At 44.9% G+C, this 21289-nt stretch overlaps 1 protein-coding gene across 1 annotated transcript in view; it reads left to right on the top strand.

Annotated features, from left to right (window-relative positions):
• The first annotated feature begins 2312 nt into the window (after window positions 1–2312).
• Window positions 2313–21289, top strand: part of ADAM19 (ADAM metallopeptidase domain 19) — an 81236-nt gene continuing 62259 nt past the window's right edge. The window contains exons 1-3 of the mRNA XM_031449413.2: window positions 2313–2537; window positions 5166–5251; window positions 10081–10151. Coding sequence (XP_031305273.2) covers window positions 2471–2537; window positions 5166–5251; window positions 10081–10151 — 224 coding nt within the window. The 5' untranslated portion in view covers window positions 2313–2470. The remainder of the gene's footprint in view (window positions 2538–5165; window positions 5252–10080; window positions 10152–21289) is intronic.

Raw genomic sequence — 21289 nt, 5'->3', positions numbered from 1 at the left:
AGGCTGTGGCCGGACAATCACCCTATGAGGAGATGACTTATGCAGTTAATCTGCCATCTCAGCAGGTATCAGGAATAGAGATGGGATTATGCTAGCAGAGACACTGCCAGTTTGGACCAACAGGAACAGAGATAAAATGAAATAAAGGGAGGTCTTTGAATTGCTAGGATTCTACAGGGCAGGACAATAGAGCTACTTGGCTGTGAATATGCTTTATCCTTTAAGAAAAGGGAAGAATGACCCTGAAGGTGATTCAGAGACCATCAGGGCTGCCATTCGCACTATATACCTAGAGCGTACAGACCCAGAAGGCAAGGCTGTTTCTTTCTTGGTTTCAGAGGTTGGGACCCACTCTTGGTTTCAGGGAGCCAGGCTTCCCCTGCCCAGTGCCTCAGGGGCAGGAGGACTGCAGCAAGAAGCTGCAGGGTTGGGGTGCTGCTCAGGGAAGACAGGACAGGGCCGCTGCTGAGGGCTGTGGGGATGACACTGCTGCCCCTGTGGGCCAAAGGCAGAACATCCCGCCAGAGGATTATTCTAGAGCTTTCACACCTAATGGAATTTGCCTTGCTAGGTTTTGGACTTGTGTGGGGCCCATCATCCCTTTCTTCTTTCTGATTTCTCTCTTTTGCAATGAGAATGTCCTTCTGAACCTGTATTTTGGAAGCATGTAACTTGTCTGGTTTCACAGGTTCACAGATGGAGAGGAATTTTGTCCAGGATGAATCACACCTCAAGTCTCACCCATAACAGTCTTTTTGAGGCTGTTGGGATGGGGTAAATGTATTTTGCTTGAGAAAAGGATATGAATTTTGGGGACCAGAGAATGGAATGTTATGGACTGAGCTGTGTCCCACCCCAAATCCGTATGTTGAAGCCCTAAGCCCTAGCGTGACTATATTTGGAGACAGAGCCTATAAAGAGGTAATAAAGATGAAATGAGATCATGAGCAGGGCTCTGTCCGATGGGATTAATGTCCTTAAGAAGACCTGTTGTTTAAGCTGTCCAGTCTGTGGTTTTTTGTTATGGCATCTTGAATGGACAAACCAGCCTCTAAATACATCAGTAGCAGAGCAATACATTTATTTGTCCCTCTAGCGCCCAATGGTTTCAACAGACCTACCTACTAATCCTTAGGAGTGCCTAATCCTCCCCCAAACACAGCATCTTGTTTGGTTGTGTAAACTTGGATTTGAAGAGAGAGGCTCAGTGAAAGGAATAGATGACAAGAGGTCTGAGGTTCGGTTTCTAGAACAAGGCTTTGCCAAAATTTGCTAAGGGATCTTAGGCAAGCCACTTCTTTCTGATTATCAGCTTATCCATCTGGTAAGCACTGTAACAGGTTCTGGAGTTATTCAGACGTGGACTTGAATCCAGACTCTAACAGCTGTGTGACCTTGGGCAAATTACTTAGCCTCTCAGGTTTGGTTTTCTCATCTCTAAAGCAGGGTATTACTACCTAACCCAGGGAATGACTGCGCTAATGAAAAGAGATGATGTATACAGAGTCCCTGGCACATATTAAAGGACAATAAAAGGTAGTTCTTTTCCTAGGTTAATTAACTTAAAAAGTTAATGTATGTAAAGTGCATAGACAGTGTCTGGCACTTAGGAAGTGCTCTGTCAGTCTTAGTTATCATTTTCTCCTTCTAACAGACGGTCAACTCTCAGTAAGTGATAGTCATTATTATTATTTTCAAGACTCATCTCCCTCCATTCCCTCCAAAGCCCTAATTCTCACCATCCCAAATTCCAGGTTTCCCCCGTACGGCGCATGGGCTTTCCAGCCCTAGTACGTTTGTCTAGGCGTTCTCTGCTTCACGCTGCATTTCTCTTCCTCCCGAGCTCAGATGTCTGCTCTGGGAATCCTCTCTTCACCACGCGGCTCCTCCCAGTCAGAAGGAATGGATCCTTGATTTGTGTCCTGCTAAAAAAACAACTCCTTGTAGCACTTAGTTCTCCGTGCCTGGTTAACTCTTTCGGAGCCTGCCTTCAACAGTGGCGGCCTCTACTGGACGGCGCTGGGTGAGTAGCCTCTTGAGGGTCACCCAAGGCGTCTAGCACAGTGCGGGACAGAGGAAATGGGCCGCTATGCAGAGAGGGGTCCAGTTTAACTCCTATATACCCGAGCCGCCGGCCCTCCCGAGGCCGCGCCCACCGTGAATCCCGATCCTGCCTCCGGCTCGGAGTCCCCCTCCCCTGCTCCCTGGTCGCCAGCACCTGAGCCATCCCTTTCCCGGCTCCCCAGGGGTCCCTCCGGCTCCTCCTCCTGGCCGTTCCTCCCAGCCCCACCCCCCTTGGAGGGCGGGTCCCCACGGTAGAGCCCCGCGGAGCTGAGGGCGGAGCATCCCGGCCGATGGCTGGGAGCCGGCCTGGGAGCTGCTTGGCTTCCAGAAGCGCCGCGGCCTGGTCGGGGGGCTGGCATGGCCGCGTGGTGGTGAGCGCAGAGAGCGCGAGGGGCCAGCTGCCACCATGCCCTGGGGAGTGGGCACCGCCCAGCTCTGCCTGCTGGCTCTCGCCCTGCCGGGATGGACCAGAAGTAAGTAGCAGGGGACGGGGGGGGGGGTGTGGGGGGCTTTGGAGGTGGACACGCTGGGGGACCTGGGGACCTGGGAGCGGCCCCCCGAAACTCCTCGGGGCTGCGCGCCTGCCGTTTCCCGGACCGGGAGCCCCGGCTTTGTTCCCACGTTGTGCGCTCCGGGAGGTGGTTGGAGATGCGGGAGACCGGAGCAGGCAGAAAACAGTCGGTCCCTCCCTGGCTTGCCTCCCTCTCTCTTTTTTCTGCTTTTGGCTTATCTTTCCACTGCTCTCCTAGTCTTTCCTCTTTTTTCCAGTCTTTGTGTGTGTGCCTATAAATATATTTTGATAAAATTGGAACCATACCATATGTACAGTTTTGTGTCTTGCATATTCCACTTGACATTATGAGCATTTCCCACATCGTTACATTCTCCAGAAACATGGTTTTAATGACTATAAATTCCATCAAGAAATCGCAGAAGCATAATTTTCAAAAAGTTAACAGGACTCTCATACACATGTAGGATGAATGGGTTGCAAAGACTGATTTATTAATGAGGCAGTGAATAGAATGGTAAAGCTGGTTCAAAGCATTAGAACAGAAGTGATACAGCCATCCACGAAAGAATGTTGAAATCCTGTGTTGGGACAGATACAAAAGTGGTCAATGCCCCATGGGGGTAAACAACCATAATTCTTAGTTATCTGTACTACACTGAAGTCGTTCACATCTCTACCAGACTGAAATCTACAGTTAACATATAACTTCACGAGTATAGCCTTTAATTAATAGTAAATTTAAAGTTAAACAAAGATACATTTCCCTAGATAATTCAATAATCTGTGGGAAGGCCTGTTAAACAATGCTCCAATCTGACATTGAAAGGACATCCTGCTTGTTTTTTGCCTTATTTCCAAGTTTTGAAGAATTCTTCTCAAGATGTATTGTGTTCCTCTATTCCTGAGCCTTGCTTTCAATATTTTTTACAACCCTAAGGATCATTTCATTCCTTTAAATATTCCATTAAATATCATAATTCCTTTTTGTTGCAAAGAATCTAGATTTATCAGAGTCATTAGAGCAGGGACTATGCCTCACTGATTCCCCATTGAATATCAAGCACCTAGCATAGCATTTGGCGTATAGTTAAGCACTCAGAAAACATGTAATGAATAAATTAATGCATTGCTTCTGACTTTTACTAATATGACGAAACTAATGCTAGCCTAATGAGATTGTTTCTGGGATATATTTTGATTGAGAATACATTATATCAGTAATCTGAAAGGACAGTGAATCACTCTAATTGCGCCACTGTAACAGAACAATTATGGCCATCTTTTATATCACTCATTATATTCTATGTGATTGATGTGGTTGGTTTAGAAAGAATAGATTTTGGAGTCCTCACTTCTTTACCCAGCAGTCCTGTGGATTTGGCTTATTCTTACAGAGATTAATTTGCCTAGGTCTTTAGAAATGACCGCTTTATTAAGATTGTCTGCAACCAGTGTTTGAGGTCTGCCCTGCCTAGAACAAGTCTCTCCTCAAACAGATTTCAGTTCACCTTTCTTACAAAATAGGAATCCTGCTATCTACCTACCTCCCAGGATTGTTTTGAGTATGGAGAGCTGGGTGGTGAGAATAATTTGGAAAGTAGGAAGTGATATGTAAATGCAAATTTACCCTTAGGAACCTCGGGTTCATGTGATGATGCTTTGTGGATTGGGAAGCACTCCCACAGTAACTCTCCCCAGTAATGCTGTGAAAAGGGCAAGTAGAGATCATTGTCTTCATTTTACAGATGAGAAAACTGAAGCTCAATGAGAATAATACCCAGGGGCTTGCCCTCCAGTTATACCCAGAATCCAAACACTTCATTCCTCTTCACTGATGTCATTCTAGTCTGAGCCACCAAGCAAACCTCTACCCTTGCCTTTCTGCTTCTACTCTCACCCCCGCCCCCCTCCCCCACCCCACCCTCTCCATCTCCATGTCCACCCAGCAGGCAGAAAGTTCTTTTTAAAAACTGCCTACAGATCATGTTGCTCTGTCTAAACCCTCCAGTGCCTTCCAAGTCTATTTATAATAAAATCCAGACACTTTCCTTGCCCTCTGTGATATCAGACCCATGGCTGTCTTCTGATCAAATCTACCAATTTCCTCTCTCATTTGCTAGACTCTAACTTCTACTTGTTCCTTAACAGGCCAAGTCCGCTTCTGCTCTTGCTGGTCCTTCTACCTGGGGCACTCTTCCCCTGGATCTTTGCATGTCTGCTTTCTTCCAGTCCCTCAGGTCTCAAGTAAACGCCATCTTTGCTGATCATCCTGTCTAAAATCGGTACCCCATCTTCAGTGTCTCTTTATTCCATGACCCCGTTGTACCATTTGAGAATATTTGTGTTGTCCATCTCCCATCTCTAAAAGGTGAGCTTTGCGAGGTATACGGAGACCTTGTTAGCTCTGTTTACCCCTGTATTATCAACACCTAGCAGAGTGCCTGACCCAAAGTGGGAGCCCAGAGCCGGGAATCCAGCAGATCTTCTAATGACCCGCTACGGGGCTCTTCCCAGTTGGCAGTGCATGCCTGGCTTAGCTAGGATGCGGAGGTCCTGGGTATCAATGACGTGCACCCTGTATTGGCAGGAGGAAGTGGGGAAGGCAGCCCGCAGCTACAGCATGAACTAATAATACCTCAGTGGAAGCCTGCAGAAAGCCCCGTGAAAGAAAAGGTAAGACGCAAAAAGTCTCATTTTCAGAGGCAAGAGCTGACAACTCCATTCTGCTATCAGCTTGGGGTCACCTGCTCAACTTTCCTGGTGGCCTAGTTAGCACCATTAGTTCTGTCTCTGGCCCACTCTATCCTCTCTGTGTTCCAGTTTTGGAACTCCCCAGATGGGGCTTTCTTTCATTGTCTGATAACCTTCTAGGACATTTCCAAATGCCAGCAGTTGAGGAAATGAAAACCCATGTTTTTCAAAAATAATTAATTAATTAATTTAAAAAATCCAAGTGTAGTTGATTGACAATATTGTGTTAAGTTTCTGGTATACAGCAAAGTGATTCAGTTATACATATATAAATTCTTTTTCATATTCTCTTCCGTTATGGTTTATTACAGGATATTGAGTCTAGTTCCTTGTGATATACAGTAGGAGGAAAATCCATGTTAATGCTGACACAAGCTAAGTGCAAATATATGTCACAAAAGTCACCCCCTCCCAACTGAAATCGGTTAAATATTGTCATTCTTATTTTTTCTTCCTGCATACTACATGCTTCACTTAATTGATGCAATGATATACTTGGAGGGAAAAATGATAGTCCAAACTATTTTTTAATAAAAGGCTGGGTAGGGATCTAGTCAAGAGAAATCTATCTTGAAATCCAATAATCTTAAAATGCATTAGGCTCCTTGGGCCACAACACCAGCAGAATGCACAGGCTTTATCAGGGACTGGGGGTAAGACAGAAAACATTATCCTGTTCTTGAAGGAAGGACCTGGGCAACTAGGATATTCTTTGTGGTTCTGGTTCTTATAGCTCAAGTGAGACAAAAAAGAACCAGAAAGAAGGTGTGAGTGCTATGTACTGGTGACCAGCTATCGGACCCTTCATTTTCTGAACTCCTGTTTCCTCATTTGTAGACTAGAGCTTAGAGGGGGTAACAAGGAAGAGGGCTGGAGCAGAGGGGTAGTTAGTAAGATCCCTTTGGGTCCAAACACTCAATGATTTATTAGGCAACATAGAAGAGCAAGATTAGTAGGAGGCAGAGGAGAGAGCTATGTCAGGAAAGATCTCAGACTTGGTGGTTCTTGAGTCCAGAAAGGTAAATAGAGAGCAGAAATGCCCAGAATCCCTGAAGTTATGGCCAGAGTAAAACAGACATGTCCAAAAAGTTCCAATTTGGATTTAACAAGGGAACTCACAGTGAAAATATTATGACAAATGAAAGCAAGTAACATTTTATTCTAAGGACAATGAATACATGGAATTCATTTCTTCAGAAAGTTGGAGAGGCTGAAAATAGCTTCAGGAAAAGTCGAGACAAATTAATGGATGGCCATCCTAGAGCAGGTTATTTTTAAAAGTTAAGATCTTGGCCATTCCAACGTATCCATTATTGTCTGAATCTGATACTCTCGTAGAGGCCTCTCTGTTCCCTTCACGTGAGGGATGCTGGGCATCCTCAGGAAGGACCTGAGAAACAAAGTGGAGCTCAGATCCTGTCTTTGTTCCCAGCCATTGTCTGCCCAGAATCTGGGTCACTGTATTTTGTAGAAACAATTAGCACAGTGCCTGGCACCATAAATATTTGTTGAATGAACAAATGAATGAATGTCAGAGAGGGAAAGGAGAGGTAGGTCTCACTCAGGCCTTTTACTCTCGTTTATGTAATTACTTCATTCATCAAACATTAATTGAACACTAACTGTTTGCTAAATATTGTGCTATGTCTGAAGAGAGATGCAAATGCACAGGATAGATTTCCAGTCCTAAAGATCTATTTAGTCTAACCCTAAAGAGAAAGGAATTTTAACCCTGCCCTGAGGAAGTATAAACAGTGCTCAGCTCCCTGCACTTCCTAGGAGAGGTGAAGTTGCCTCTTCCCAGCACAGAGTGGAGTTGTAAGAGAAAAGCTACGTGAATCTGGACAGGGACTCAACATAGACCCTTGCAGTGCTGTTTCATTGTTTTGCTCGAAATGAGCCCTGCAAACAAGGAACATCATATTTTAAATATCAGTGTCTGAGCATCTTCCAGACCACAGAGAGAAATATTTATGGATTATCCACTCAAAAATAGGTGCTCATACTCATGTTGCAAGTTGTGTCCCTTTGGGGGAGGAATGACAGTGCTTTGATTTGTGTCAACTTTCCTTTTTTTTGTGTGGGCTCTTGGCCACCTACCACTTGGATACGGGAGCTGATACAGCTCAGTTGCGGTGTGCTTTTCCTCAAATGCCTGCTTGGGACTCTCTGATGTTTAACGTGATTGGACAGGGCCCTTGCTCTGGAACTCCCTAGAGTAAAGTGGCAAAGAACCAGCAACCAGAAATAGGTGCTGGCCAAGCTGAATCAGGGCATCAGAAATAGGGAAGTGAATTTCTTAGTGAAAGTTACTGGGTAAACATCCCCCCAGCTTCCTCTCCCCATGGTTTTGAAATGCCCCTTCTTAACAGAATTCAATAGGATAAATTAGCAAAAAATAGCAAAGGACCAGTTTGCACAAGCACCCTAGATCAGAATGTTCAGATCTTATCAGAGCTCTCAGTGTCATGAAAGTCTCAGGGATACCCAGGACCCTAATGGGAAGTGAGATTTGAGGCTAATAAGAAGAGAAATGTGCCTGGAAGAGGCAGGCCCCCAAACCAGAGTTGGCAAAGCAGGTGACCCACTTTCTCAGACACGCCAAAACTAAGCTTTGAGGTCACCCTTAAAAGGGGTAGAAAAAACTTTCAAGAGTTTATCAGTTCGTTGCTCCCAAGTTAGAGAGTGTGTATTTAAAACACCCTAAGGAATCGATTCTGTTTTTAATATGTTTAAATGTATAAATATCCTGTTTTCTGCCCATAAGAAATAATTAAATAATTAAATTATTAAATTTTTCCTGCCCATAAGAAAAGTTCAATTGCCCTGAATTGAACGGTTATTAAAGCATGGAAGTTTATGTCAACAGAAATAAAATCACACAACATGAGAGTTGTGAGTTAAGTTTTATTTGGGGCAAAATGAGAACTGTAGCTTGGGAGACAGCATTTCAGATAGCTGAGTGACTGCTCCTGAGGGGAAGGAGGGAGGGTCAGATACATGTGATTTTGGTGAAGGGGGTACATGCAATCATGCACACTTTTTGGTGTGTGCGCTGAAGGTTGCTGCTAGTCTCATGAAGGTAATTGCCAGCCACGAGGAGCATGTGGCTCTGTTGATGATTTTCTAGATAGGAGGAGGCACAAGAATTGGGGCTCATAAAATCCTCTTCTGAAAATATGTCTAGAGGCCTGTTCTGCGAGTTTTTCCTGGAGCACAGAGCGCCTCATTCCTAATCTCCACCCTGAACTCCTTTCAGGGCATGTGGAAGGTCAACAGCTGCAGTGGCTCGTGATTTAATCCTTGTAAAGGTAGATGGCAAGTGCCAGTTGTTAGCTGGCATTTATGATGACTTGGATTTCCAATTTCTTTGAAATTTTTCACAATAACTAGGTAAAAGGAGATTAAAAAGTCCATTTCTTAAAGTATAAAAAGCAATTAGAGAAACATGGAAAAATGCACAAAAGAAAATAAAATTAACTCATCTCACTGCCAAGAGGTAACTACGGTAACCTTTTGATTTATTTCTGCCTACTTTTTTCCCTTTACAAAAGTAGGCATGAATAAAACATACAGTGTTATGCTTTGAACTTTCTGCTTAATCATTATCATGTGTACTTTCTTAATAATTTAAAAATCATTGAAAGTCATCACTAGTGTTTTGTCTTATGAATGGGCCATCGGTTATTTAACCATTTTCCTATTTTTGGACATTCAGCTTCTGTTTCATTAGTCATTATTGTAGGTAACAAGCATCTTTGTGTATAAACCATTTGTACCCTTCAGATAGAATCTTACATGACTCGGCCAGGGGGTCTAAACATTTAAAACTCTTGTCCGTACTGTCAAATTCTCACTGGTAGGGTATGAGAGTGCCCATTTTATAGTATACGCTCCATTGTGATTTATTGTTTTAAAAAATCTTTGTCACTTTGATTTTTTTTGAAAATATCTTTAAAAAATCTTTTTGGGTGGGGGGCAGCTACCGCTGATGTTGAACATATTTTTTAATCCATTTTGTTCCTTTGTATGATACCTTACATGGTCTCTTCTGGGTGTGTAGCTCCTTTGGCCTTCAGCAGATTTTCTCCTGTGTGTGAAATATGTCTTTTGGGCCTGTAAAACCTTAGTTGGAAGTTCTCCTAGTTGTCTCCTCTGAGATGGTTTGAGAGTATTCAAACGGAGAGCCAAAATAAAATAAAATAAGAGCCCAGGATGAAGAGGCTTCCCCTGGTATTTTAAGTAACAGCCAACATGTATCTAGGGCTTCCTGTGTGCCAAGCACTGTGATAAATTCTTTACATTTACTAAGTCACTTAATCTTTACAAGATCCCTACAGGGCTGACCATTAGTATGTCAGTTTTATAAGTAAGGAGGCTGAGCTGCAGGGAGCTTCAGTAACGTGCCCAGTTGCACAACTACAGTGTCAGAGCCAGCACTTGAATCCATATCTAGCTCCACTCACAGTTTCCTGTTGAAGGTCGTGTTTTCTATCGTTTGCCTTTACCAGGTCTGCATGCAGGAGGTTACATCACATTTCAGCTCTGAGTTTCTTTCTTTTGTCTTTTAGGAGAAGGCAAATGAGGGAGGGGAATGGGTCCTTCTGGGATTGACATGATTTCGTGTTGGGGATGGAAATCGTTCACTTCCTGTGGATCAATGTCAGAGCCCCGTGCTAGACCCTGTGCCCCTTCCTGGGAGCCTGGTTCCCTGCTTTTAGGAACTGACATTCTTTTGTTGTTGCTTTTAGCATCCACTCAGAGCTGAGCTCAGGGTGACGGCTGAGGGGCGAGAACTGATCCTGGACCTGGAGAAGAATGAGTAAGTGGACTTACCCTTTGTCTAAAATGAAATGATCCACTTTCATGTCCATTCCGGACGCAGGTGCCGCTGTTCTGGAAGGAAGTAGTTAGTGGAGTGACCAAGCTCTCAGTCTGTGGTTCCTTTGCGAGGAGCATCTTGCAAAGCCAGCGTTTCCACAATCTCTTGATTTGCTGTGAAGTTGCTGGACTGTTTAACGTCTTCTTTGAATTTCCTCAGGCTTGTGTCCGGGACCTCTTAGAGTTCACTACAAGCACATGGGTGCGTGTGTGCGTGTGTGTGTGTGTGCTTGTGTGTGAGAGAGAGAGACAAAGGGAGGGATAGGCTGGAGGACTCTGGCAGCTCCAGCACAGCGCACAGCGCACAGCAGGAAGTGAAGGAGAAGGAGATTAGAGGAAAACAGCAGAGAGGAGAGAGGCCAGGTGGAGTGTTCCGGGATTTGACGCTTAAACCCTGGCTGCTCCATCTATTCTGGGTCAGCTCCATCTGAGCTTCTGCCAATAAAGGCATGGTCTGCAGTCTCCCGCCTTCATCCGGCTGGTTCTTCCATCTTCCTAACCTCATTCCTCTTGGGTGGCTGCCTATTACCACATTGATTTGCTGTCAAGTGCAGTTGTATCTTGATTCATTATATTGAGCAGGTAAATAGACATAAGGCATGGCTGTGTCTGTTGCCCATTCCTTGGCCATTCCCAACCTTGCTCTCCTTACTTGGCCATAGCCTTCTGAAGGCTTCTGGTATTTCCCCGTCAACAGTCCCACTTACATTCTGCCGGGCAGACCTTGTAGATAAGGCTGCACAGCTCAGAGAACTGCCTGTCTCCTTTTGGCAGCCTGGAGTACCCTGGAAGCAGATGAGTAATCAGATGCATCACTGCCAAGAAAGGGATGGTTAGGGACCTTCCCATATCCAGAAGGATGGGAATGGCTGATAAGCTTTGGTGGAAAGCAAGAATATAAATTATTCCAAATTTGGGCTTTTAGGACACTCACAGAGGAGGGTGAGTGGTGTTGGAAGTGCAGTAAAAGTGCAACTGAAGCAGCTTGTGTAGTGCTTCATCCACATCTTTCCTCTGCCTCCAGTGTACAGTGGACTTCGGGAAACCAGAAAGATGGGCATCTCGATCATTTTTGCTACTTTCCTCCTGAGAGTAAAACCAGCCCAAGATTGCATCCCATTTCCCTGGAACATACCTGGCTGGCTGCGTCTGCAGAGGGCGCAGGCCACGTCTGCTCTGGATTTCTCCTTTCATTGTCTTTCTTTGGTCCTGCAGGAAAGGCTCTTAGAGGGTTTGTTCTTAACAGCTCTCTCAGGGGCTGTTTCAGTTTCGCATGGTCCCAGCCCTCTAGCTCTAGTCTAAATGTTCCCTATTGCCACCTCGGTCTAGTCTGTTCAATTCTGCCTCCAGTTGGAGCATTTGCCCCAGTTGGTGTCATGGGCAAATCCTTTGGAGTTGGACTGGCCAACCAGGGGTCCCAGGACTCATCCTTCCCTCATATTTTGGAATCTTTGCAAGAGGTCATAGGAAGTTAGAGCTGGGACACACCTTAGAAGACACTGAGTACAGCAGGCTTATGCACAGATGCAGCAACTTCAACTCAGAGAAAGATGGGCACTTGTCTGAGGCCACACAGCAAGTAAATGAGAGAGATGAGACAAGAGTCATTTGTGTTTGTGGGTCTGGAGCCAGAGAAACCCGGATCTGACTCGCTAGCTCTGTAACCTGGGGCAAATTGCTGCACCTTTTGGCACCTCAGCATCCTCACTTACAAAATGACAGTCGTAACGGCAGCGTGGGTGGTATGACGGCCAAGTGAGGGGACGGGCACAAAGTGCTCATAGAGCACGCGGTGAAGAGTCAGCACGGCTGTGATCCCACGCTGAGGTTCCCGGGGCAAACCCGAGGATGTGGTCCTATTGTCTGCTGCCCTGAGCAGCCCTCTTGTTTCCCAGAGCTCAGCAACAGGCTGGATGTGGTTCCCGGCCTCGGTGAGTTGGCAGAAGTGGAAGCAGCGGAGCTGAGCAGAATGACCTCACCAGGTATCCCTGGGGCACAGCTTCCTGCTATTTTCGTCTAAATTGGGCTTTTTGTTTCTGAACACATGTTAGCAAGCGGAACTCCAACTGCACACGACTTCCTAGTGTGTTTATTTCCCAAAGCCTTCTCATTCATGGTGCGTGCGAGTCTGGACTCCAAACAGCTTTGGTGGGAGGGTGCTGCTTTTCTGATTTTTCAAATTTCATGAAGCACTAATGAAGCTTTTGTAATCCCGTGATATTTGAGCGGAAACGAGGCCCTGTGCTAAGTGATCCTCAGGCTCTGGTTCTTAACTGTCTCGATTGATTCATTCATCCTTTCCCTCTCGTATGCATCTGTCACATTCCAGGCACCAGCGCAGGTACTGCAGACATAGCTGTGAATAACACTTCCTGCCTTCCTGGGGCTTGGGTTCCAGTGCAGGGAACAGTGAATAAACAAGCAAACATATAGTGTGTCTGCTGACAGTCACCGTGGAGCCAACAAAGGGATATAAGTGCTCTGGAGAGCAGGGGTCGGGAGGGAGATGCTGTTTTGGAATGGTGGTCAGAGAAGGCCTTAGGGGTGAAACTATATTTCAGTCCAGACTTGAAGGAGGTGAGGAAGTGAGCCATGTGGGCAGCGGAGAGATGACAGTTCTAAGGAGCAGGAACAACCAAGTTCAAAAGCCCTAAGAGATTTGGAAGTCTCCATTCCTGCTCCCTACCCCCATATACATTTCCCCATATATTGGAGTCTCTGGCCTCCCAGGAGCTGTGGACAAGGGCTTCTGGGACTCTGAAGGGAGGGAGAGAACATTTCTAGTTTCTTTCTCATCCTCATGAGGTGTCTGGCCTTCTCCCATCTAATCAAAGCCCATGTGCTAATGCACGGCCCAAAATAGCAGTGAGCAGGCCTTTAATGGAATTCACATGGGGGAGATTGCCAAGAATGGTGAGGACAGAGGCGCATGAGGGTTGGGCCAGGAGAGAGGGGACAGCTCAGCTAGCAGACACCCCGAGGTGCCTTAGTTCAATAGCATGGCAGCTGGTAGCCTTTTTCTGCTGTGACATCCCCAGGGGGCACACACACCCTTTTCTCTGTTGAGTGCAGGTGGGAAGGAGTGACATCGTAGGGATAATCTGAATGTGGCTTCCATGTCGGAACATCCTAGTTCAGATCCTGACTCTGCCGCTTACTAGCTGTATGTCCTTTTTAAGCTTCAGTTTCCCTGTCTGGGTATAATAATAGTCTCATGCTGTAGAGCCATGGGGAGGGTGAAAAGAGATGGTGCATGTCAAGGGCCCAGCACAGTGCCTGGCTTGTACTCCAGACCCAGTAAATGGCAGTTATTATTTTTGTCCCTTGTGGTTTTTTAATTGCAAAATGTGCTCATTGTAAAACATGTAGCAAGACCAAAATATAACAAGTAAAAGAATGAAAGTTTCCCACCCATGAGGAGAATCCACTTTTAACAGTTTGGTGGGCCCACCCTGGACCCTTCCTGTGCACGTGAGAACACGCACATAGATACTCATAGACACAGACACACAGAAGCGCACCCAGGCTGCTATTTTTGCTGGGTAGGGAGGAACAGAAATGAGATTATACTATACATATTGTTCCACACTTGTTTTCTCAGACTTAACTGTATGTGATGAAGGTAGTAATCTGCTCTGATAAAAGTACATGTTGCATAGTTTTACATGTACTCACACACATATACACCCTTTGCAAGTGTTGGTGCATAGCTGTCGTTAGGAGAACCTTACCTGTGATTGGAGAAGTGCAGGACAGTAGAAAGAGTGCTCAGCTCAAGAGACAGACAGTGTGGAATTGGTCCACAAACCAATTGGCCCTCCTGGGCCTCAACTTTTTCATCTGTCAAATGGAGTTTTTTGTCCCAATTGGGCTCCAAGAGCCTTTCCTGTGCTACCTGTTTAGAGGATACTGCATAAGCGGAAGTTGGAAAAGAAGTCCCTGCCTCTGGCGTTTGTTCTCTGGTTGTGGAGACATCCCTGGAAATAGGGGGCCATGGGATAAAGGCGAATACCCCCAAAACCACAGACACTGGAGTTAAGGATGAGCTGCTTGCTCAGGGCTCACCGTTTAGGCAACATCAACCCAAAAAGGGAAATGACAGAGAAGCAATTATAGGCTGCTATTTCCACAACCCACAATTTTGAGGCAAAAAATCCACAATATTTTTTCTCCATGTAATTTTCCCCGGGCTCTGAGGACTGTCTCATCAATCCACTTACCATATTGGACAACAGCTTGTTTGCTGAAATCAAATGGAATCTTCCTTAGCTATAGGCATCTGGGGAGATGAACACCTCCAGGGGGAAGCAGGCTCTGGCTGTCTCCCTTCTCCGCGTTTTCCAACAGGAGGGCACCCTGAACTGTTGAACCTACTTGCAGGTTGCTCCTTGGCTGCATCACTACATTACAAAGTCACCTTTGAAAGCAAATGAGCAGCAGCTCAAGCAGTGGGCACTGTGCCCAGGGGACCTTTGGCCATATACTTCTCTCTGCTAGTCTCTTGAGCACATACTGGAGGTCTCATCTCTAAAGTAGACTTCCTACCTTCCATTCCAATGATGCTAAGATTTAGGTTTTGGCTTGGGGAAGGGAACCACGTCCTTGGGTCTCACCCCGTTAATTATGCCCTAGCCCAGTTAGCAAAAGAGAAACCCTACGTGTACAAGTCTAGCTGATAAGAATGGATGTTTGTTTTCTTTTGTGTGTATATCTACCTCCAGATCTCATGAGCAACAGTCATTGTCAAGGCAGAATTTAGACATTTGGAGGTTTACTGATGATTATACCTGCCACTGCTTCTGACTTTCACCTCTCTTCCTATCTCTAACTTCTTATCAGTCCCTCAGAGATATCTTAGGGAAGGAGACTGCTTTTGCTATCCTGGAAATCAAGCTACAACCTGGAAAATTAACAGTCATTGAGAATGGAGTGATCTAGCTCCTTGGTTTTCCCCCTCAACCCTCGAGTTATATAACACTGGAGGGCCCAAGAAGAGGAGACAGAGCAGGCAAAAGAGGAATTTTTCCTGCAGTAGACGGGATGGATTAGTTACCCCTGCTTACTGCTGCACTCCTCCTCCAAGGAGGCCTGGCAGAAACACATAGCTGATCTGGAGCAAAACTACATACAGCCCAGGCCACGGAGCTCCCCCTGGCTCCCAGCTCCCCAGCTTCCTCTGGAGTGAAGAGTAGACTTTAGCATCTTATCTGGGATAAAGGACAGCTCTCTCTGACCCTCCCTTGTCAGGAGCTTCATTTGCTGTTGGCAAAATTCAATTTCCTGGATCAAAGAGAAGCTTAAGAAAGGCTTAGATACATCCCAGTGCTCTTGGTGAACCGTGCTTCACTGAGTTGCATTTAAATGAGTCACAGACATATGGGTTACATTTCACTTAAAATACACATGGCTTAAGAAATTAGAGGATATCGTTCTTTAACCAAGTATTTGGCAGATCTCAAGTATTCGAAATGTTTTTCCAAACTCGGCACACAGCTGGGCTCCCCCGTTCCCCACAGCTGACATTGTATAACCCAAGGAGACCGGTGCCGAGGAAACGGTTGGATTGGCTGGGTGGGGACCTCAGAATTTGAAGAAAGCTGCCTGTGTCTGAAATGTTCTTCCAATTTTTTTTTTTTTTGAAGTATTAGGAACTGGAATTAACCCTGCTGCGTTGACTCTGAGACAGCGACTGCATCAGCAGATTTGAATTCTAAGCGCTGGGCTGGGCACCTTGCCCCAGAGAGACCTCACTGTCCTGTTTGAAGTGCAGTTTCCAAAATTGTAGCTTTGTAGACAGAGATTGATTTCAACTCCAGAGCCCCTGGAGTTGCAGACCAATCTGATGTGATCTTTATACAAGCCAAGTTTTCAACCCCACCCGTGCATAAGCAGGGTCTTCATTATTTCTAAATCACTGGAAACATGACATTGCTTTCTTCAGATCCGCTGCGTAAACTAGTAACTAGAAGTGGTGATCTGAAGGGAGGCAGCTATACAGTTGCCGAAAGACAGTATCGATAACCTAGATGTGCTGGGTCTTAAGGCTGTGAGCACAGAAGCCCGAAGTGCCATAATCCATAGGGTAGAACAGGCTTGGGCTTTGGTGCCAGAGAGCCCTAGATGTGGTTCCAGGCACTGACACTTTCTGGTTAGGGAGCCTTTGTCAAGTCACTTGCCTTCTGAGTGTTGTTTCTTCATCTGTATCCATGATAACATTCCCTCCTTAGGGAGCATTTACTGAGAGCCAGTCCCTGTGCAGAGGCACTTCACGTACTATCTCATTTAATCCTCATGGCACCCCTTTTAATGAGATATTATTATCATTCACATTTTATACGTGGGGGAACTCAAGGGTGAGGAATTTGAGTAATTTACCCAGTGTCAGGCACAACCAGGAGTCAAACTCAGATCTACCTGCCTCTTACTATATTTTACTTCCTGCTTAGAAAATAGACATTAACACCTTCATTGCAGGGTTGGGTAGGCTGAAAAATGTGCCCCACCCTCCAAGAGACCACACTCTCCCTGGGACATGAGGCAGTGCTGCCTTATGTGACAAAAAAGGATGTTTGTAAGTGTGACTAAATGAAGATCTTGAGAAGGGGAGATTATTTTGGATTTTGTGGGTGGGCTGCAAATACAACCACAAGTATTTTTGTAAGAGGGAGGTTTGCTCACAGACAGAAGAGGGGAAGGCAGAGTGACCACAGAGGTGGGAGTGATGCAGCCACAAGCCAAGGAATGTAGGCAGAGGCCTGGAATGGAACCTCCCAGAGGGAGTGCAGCCCTGACTTTGGTCTTCTGGCCTCCAGAACTGTGGGAGAATAACTTTTCGTTGTCTTAAGCCACCCAGTTTGTGGTAATGTGTTACGTGTCAGCCACAGGAAACATATGCAGGGTTCACGAGCCTTTGCAGTAATGTACTGTGATGTGCTTAGGATCACTCCTGGCACAAACATGAGCAGGTTTTCAGTACATGCTAACTTTCGTTAGTGCAAAGTCAACATCAGATGTTTTCCAAGGTGTCTTGATGATACAAGGCATTGCATGTGGCCCCTGTGACTGTCTTCAAGTAAGAAACTGACAAGAGAAAAACATTGAGAAATAGCATGTGTGGTTACCACTTACCGGCATTTCTTAAGTTCCGGGACGTGTTGTCTGATTCTCAGTCTACCTTTGGGTAACTTCTGGCTGAAGAATGATGGTCAGATATGAGTAATGATACCATCAGTTGTGGTAATGGCCACAGTGTAGGGGATGCCTATAGAGCAGTCTCTGTGTGAGTCATCTAATTGAATCATCACAACAACCTAGAGGTGTGGGTACCTGTATTAACCCTATTTGGCAAATGGGGACCCTGTGGCATGTAGCTGTGTGGCTTGCTCAAGTCACCTGGTGGGAAGGGCAGAGCCAGGATGTGGAAGAAGATATGTTTGACTCTAGCCTCAGGCTCTTAGCTGTGGCCTCATATTGCTTCTTGGATGCACTGCCCTTGCTCAGTATGCGCTCCTTCAGTTAGCACTGGTGTTACTTCTTTGTTATTCTGCCCTCCCTCTTCTCTTTCCTGCTGCTTTCCCGGGGCCCTGGTTAGAATTTGGATTTCAGTGGACTGTGATGGTGTAATCCTGGCAGGTTGGATTCAGAACCTAGCTCCTTGTACCCACTGGTGATGTAAGCTTTGGCAAGTTGCTTCACCTTTGCGAGTCTCAGTTTCCTCATCCACATGATGGGGCTAATAATAGTGGCCACCTTGTCGGATGTCACGTGACATTCAGTAACGTAATGCTCTTAAATGGCTTACACGGTAACTGGTGCACAGTGAGAGTCCAACAGATAGTCGCTATTATTTGTGTTCTGCAGGATCGGAAAAACATTTAAGAATGAAGTAAGAGGGAATTCCCCTGAGTTGCTTTCCAAATGTAATTAGGAAGACGACCTTAAAACTCACTGCCCCTGGGAGGAAACTCACTTCTGCTCTCCAGCCGTGCCCAGTTTGACCTAACTGTATCTCCAGAGTCCAGCTTTGCAGGTTCTCCGGTTGGCCAAACTGTACCTCCTGTCTGCGCCTGCAGAATCAGCACCCGGACCCTCCCTTGGCAAGGCCCTGAGCTGTCTGATAAAGAGGCTGGGATCTGTATACCGGTTCCGGCTCTATCTCCTTCCAGGGACCCACAGCCAGGGCTGCCTGTGTAGCCAGGAAGGATGTCCATGGTTTTCTTTTGTCTCAAGCTTATTTCTCCTGGCGGCCCTTCAGCAGGAGCACAGGGTAAAATGAATGGGAGGAAGCTGTCAGCTGCCCTGTTGGCCTTAGTGGACTCTTGTCGGAGTGAAGGGAAGTGTGTACTTGGAGGAAGTCGGGAGTTGATTCTTGAGTTTGAGGAACCCTTGACCATCAGACTGTTTACCTTAAGATAACAACGATAGCGCGCATCCAGGGAGTGAGCATTTACCCTGAACGTACGGTTTCACATAGATTTTTTTTTAACCCTGTATAAATGTCCATGTAAATTTACCCAAATGGGGTCGTACTATATCCGAAGTTTCATAGTCAATTTTTTTTCACTTGGAAATATTCCATGGGCAAGCATCAAATTATTTTTAAAAATTTACACAAGAACTTTTTGGAATGTCTGAAAACTTCAATAATAATATTCTAGAAAAAATTGTCAGTAATAGAGTTTTAAAATAAATGAGATCATACTTTATGTACTGTTCTGTAATTGGCTTTTTTATTATTGGTCTTCAGTATCTTTCCACATGAGCACATGTATAGATGTATTTCACTTTCTTAATGGTGACATAGAATTCCTGAATAGATGGACCAAAATTTAAAAATTTCCCTATTAATGGACAGTTTTCCAAGTTCTTGCTAGGACAAATAATGCTGCAGTAATAGGCTTATACATAGTCTTTAAGCATATTTGCAAGTGTTTCTGTAGGACTGGGCAGAGGAGGAGATACCTAGAAGCAGAGTTGCAAGGACATACAGCCTATGTGTTTAAAATGTTTTAAATTCTGACAAATTGTCCCTCCCATTCCACAGATTCCTCCCCAAAGACAGTACCATTTTACATTCGTACAGCACTGTATGGGAAAGTATTATGGATACGTTTCCATGTAAATTTCTTGGTCGCTTTTAATGGCTATGTGATATTATATTGTATGTGTATGCCATCATTTACTTTAAAAAGTTCTTAAAATGAAAAATGATGAAATGCACACAGGAGGAGAGAGGATAATGTAATGAATCCCCATATACCCTTCATTCAGATTCAATAATGATTCAGATGCCATGATTAATTTAATCACCCCATATTGATGGGCATTCAAGATGGGGTTTTTCCCCCCATTTTTACAAACAGTGCTAGAGTGAATATGTTCATGTTCTTTGGAAGGTGCTTTCAGAGGATTACCTCCTAAATGCAACTCACTGGGTCCCAGGGAATTTACACAGAACATGCAGGTAGATAAAGGCATATTGCCTTTGGCTTCTCTGTCAGTGGCATCCCACCACCCATGTTGAGAGAATTTGTTCCACACGTTCTCACCAATGGGTTGATTGTTGAGCTTGGGCAGCCTCTTTAAACCCAAACTCTCCTGCCTTTGAAAAAAAAAAAACAACAAACAGCTTTATTGAGATATAACTTACATACGGTATTGTTGATCTGTTTAAATAAGTATGCCATTCAATATTTTTTAGTACATTTAGAGTTGTGCAACAATCATCAGAGTCACCTTATTTGGAGATAGAGTCATTGTGGGTGTAATTAGTTGAGATGGAATCATTCAGGGGTAGGGTGGCATCTAATCCAATATGATTGGTGTCCTTATAAATAGGAGACATTTGGACACAGACAAGCACACAGGGAGAATGCCATATAAAGATTAGAGTTATGAAGCCGCAAGCCAAGAAAATGCCAGAAGCTAGGAGGGAGACCTGAAACAGACCCTTTCCTAGCACCTTCAAAGGGAGCACTGCCAACACCTTGATCTTAGACTTAACTTTCAGAACCGTGAGGCAATAAATTTTTGTTTTGAAACCTCTCAGTTTGTGGTACTTTGTTAAGGCAAACCTTATAAGCAGTCACCCCCACTTTCTCCCTGAAACCCATTAGCTCTTGGCAATCTCTAACTTGCTATCTGTCACTGTAGATTTGCCTACTCTGGATAGTTCATATAAATGAGATTATACAATATTGGTCTTTTGTGAGGGGTTTCTTTTACTGTGTAATGTTTTTGAGTTTTATCCATGTTGTATAGCAGGTATCTGTCCCTTGTTCCTTTCTATTGCTGCATAGTATTCCACTGCATGAATATACCAGATTGTGTTTATCCATTCATCAGTTGATGTATTTTTCCTACCTTTTAAACCAGAGCTAACTCAACTCCACTCTGCAAGTTTGATTTCAGTGAACATTAATTGAGCACCTGTGTGGAAAGTCCTGTGCAGGGTGCTGTAGGGAGTCGATGCAAACCCAATATTCTGGCCCTCTCACAGTTTACTCTCTGTAGGAGAGAAAACACACAAACAGCACAATCCCAGGCTGGTTACAAATTTGCTTAATAGAGTTAAAAGTAAAGTGCTGAGGAGACAAGAAGGAAGAGAGAATTTCTGACTAGAGTATAGAGAAAGTTTCCCTAAGGAGGGTTCCTTGGAACTCTGTCTTGCAGGAGCAAGGAGGGGAGGCTTTGCATGAGGAAAGGGGGAGAGATGAGTGAAAGAATGAGAAAGGAATTCAGACTGAGAAATTAATATATAAATATTTGGTCTGGATCAAGAGGAACCAAAATTGTAGTGCTAATAAGCTCTTAGGAATTCAGTATTCCAACTAGGCCAAATCATCGTAGTTCAGAAGAGCAGTATGTAGGTTTGGGGAAGGAGTTTCTGTCCTTTCTACAGCTGAGCTACCTGAGATTTGAGTGGCTTAGAGCTCCGTTTCCTTTGTTCTCTTATGTTTGACTTTGAGTTGGGCTCTCTCTTGCCTCCGGTAAAACTTTGTGATCAGAAAGATAAGTGGAGTATTTCTAGGAAAGAAGCTTGAGGTGCAATTTAAAACTGAGCTATATTTTCTGCACCTT

Source organism: Camelus dromedarius, chromosome 3 (assembly GCF_036321535.1).
Source record: "Camelus dromedarius isolate mCamDro1 chromosome 3, mCamDro1.pat, whole genome shotgun sequence".
NCBI lineage: Eukaryota > Metazoa > Chordata > Mammalia > Artiodactyla > Camelidae > Camelus > Camelus dromedarius.
The sequence above is the reverse complement of the archived record's forward strand: the minus strand, read 5'-3'. Positions and strand labels throughout refer to the sequence as shown.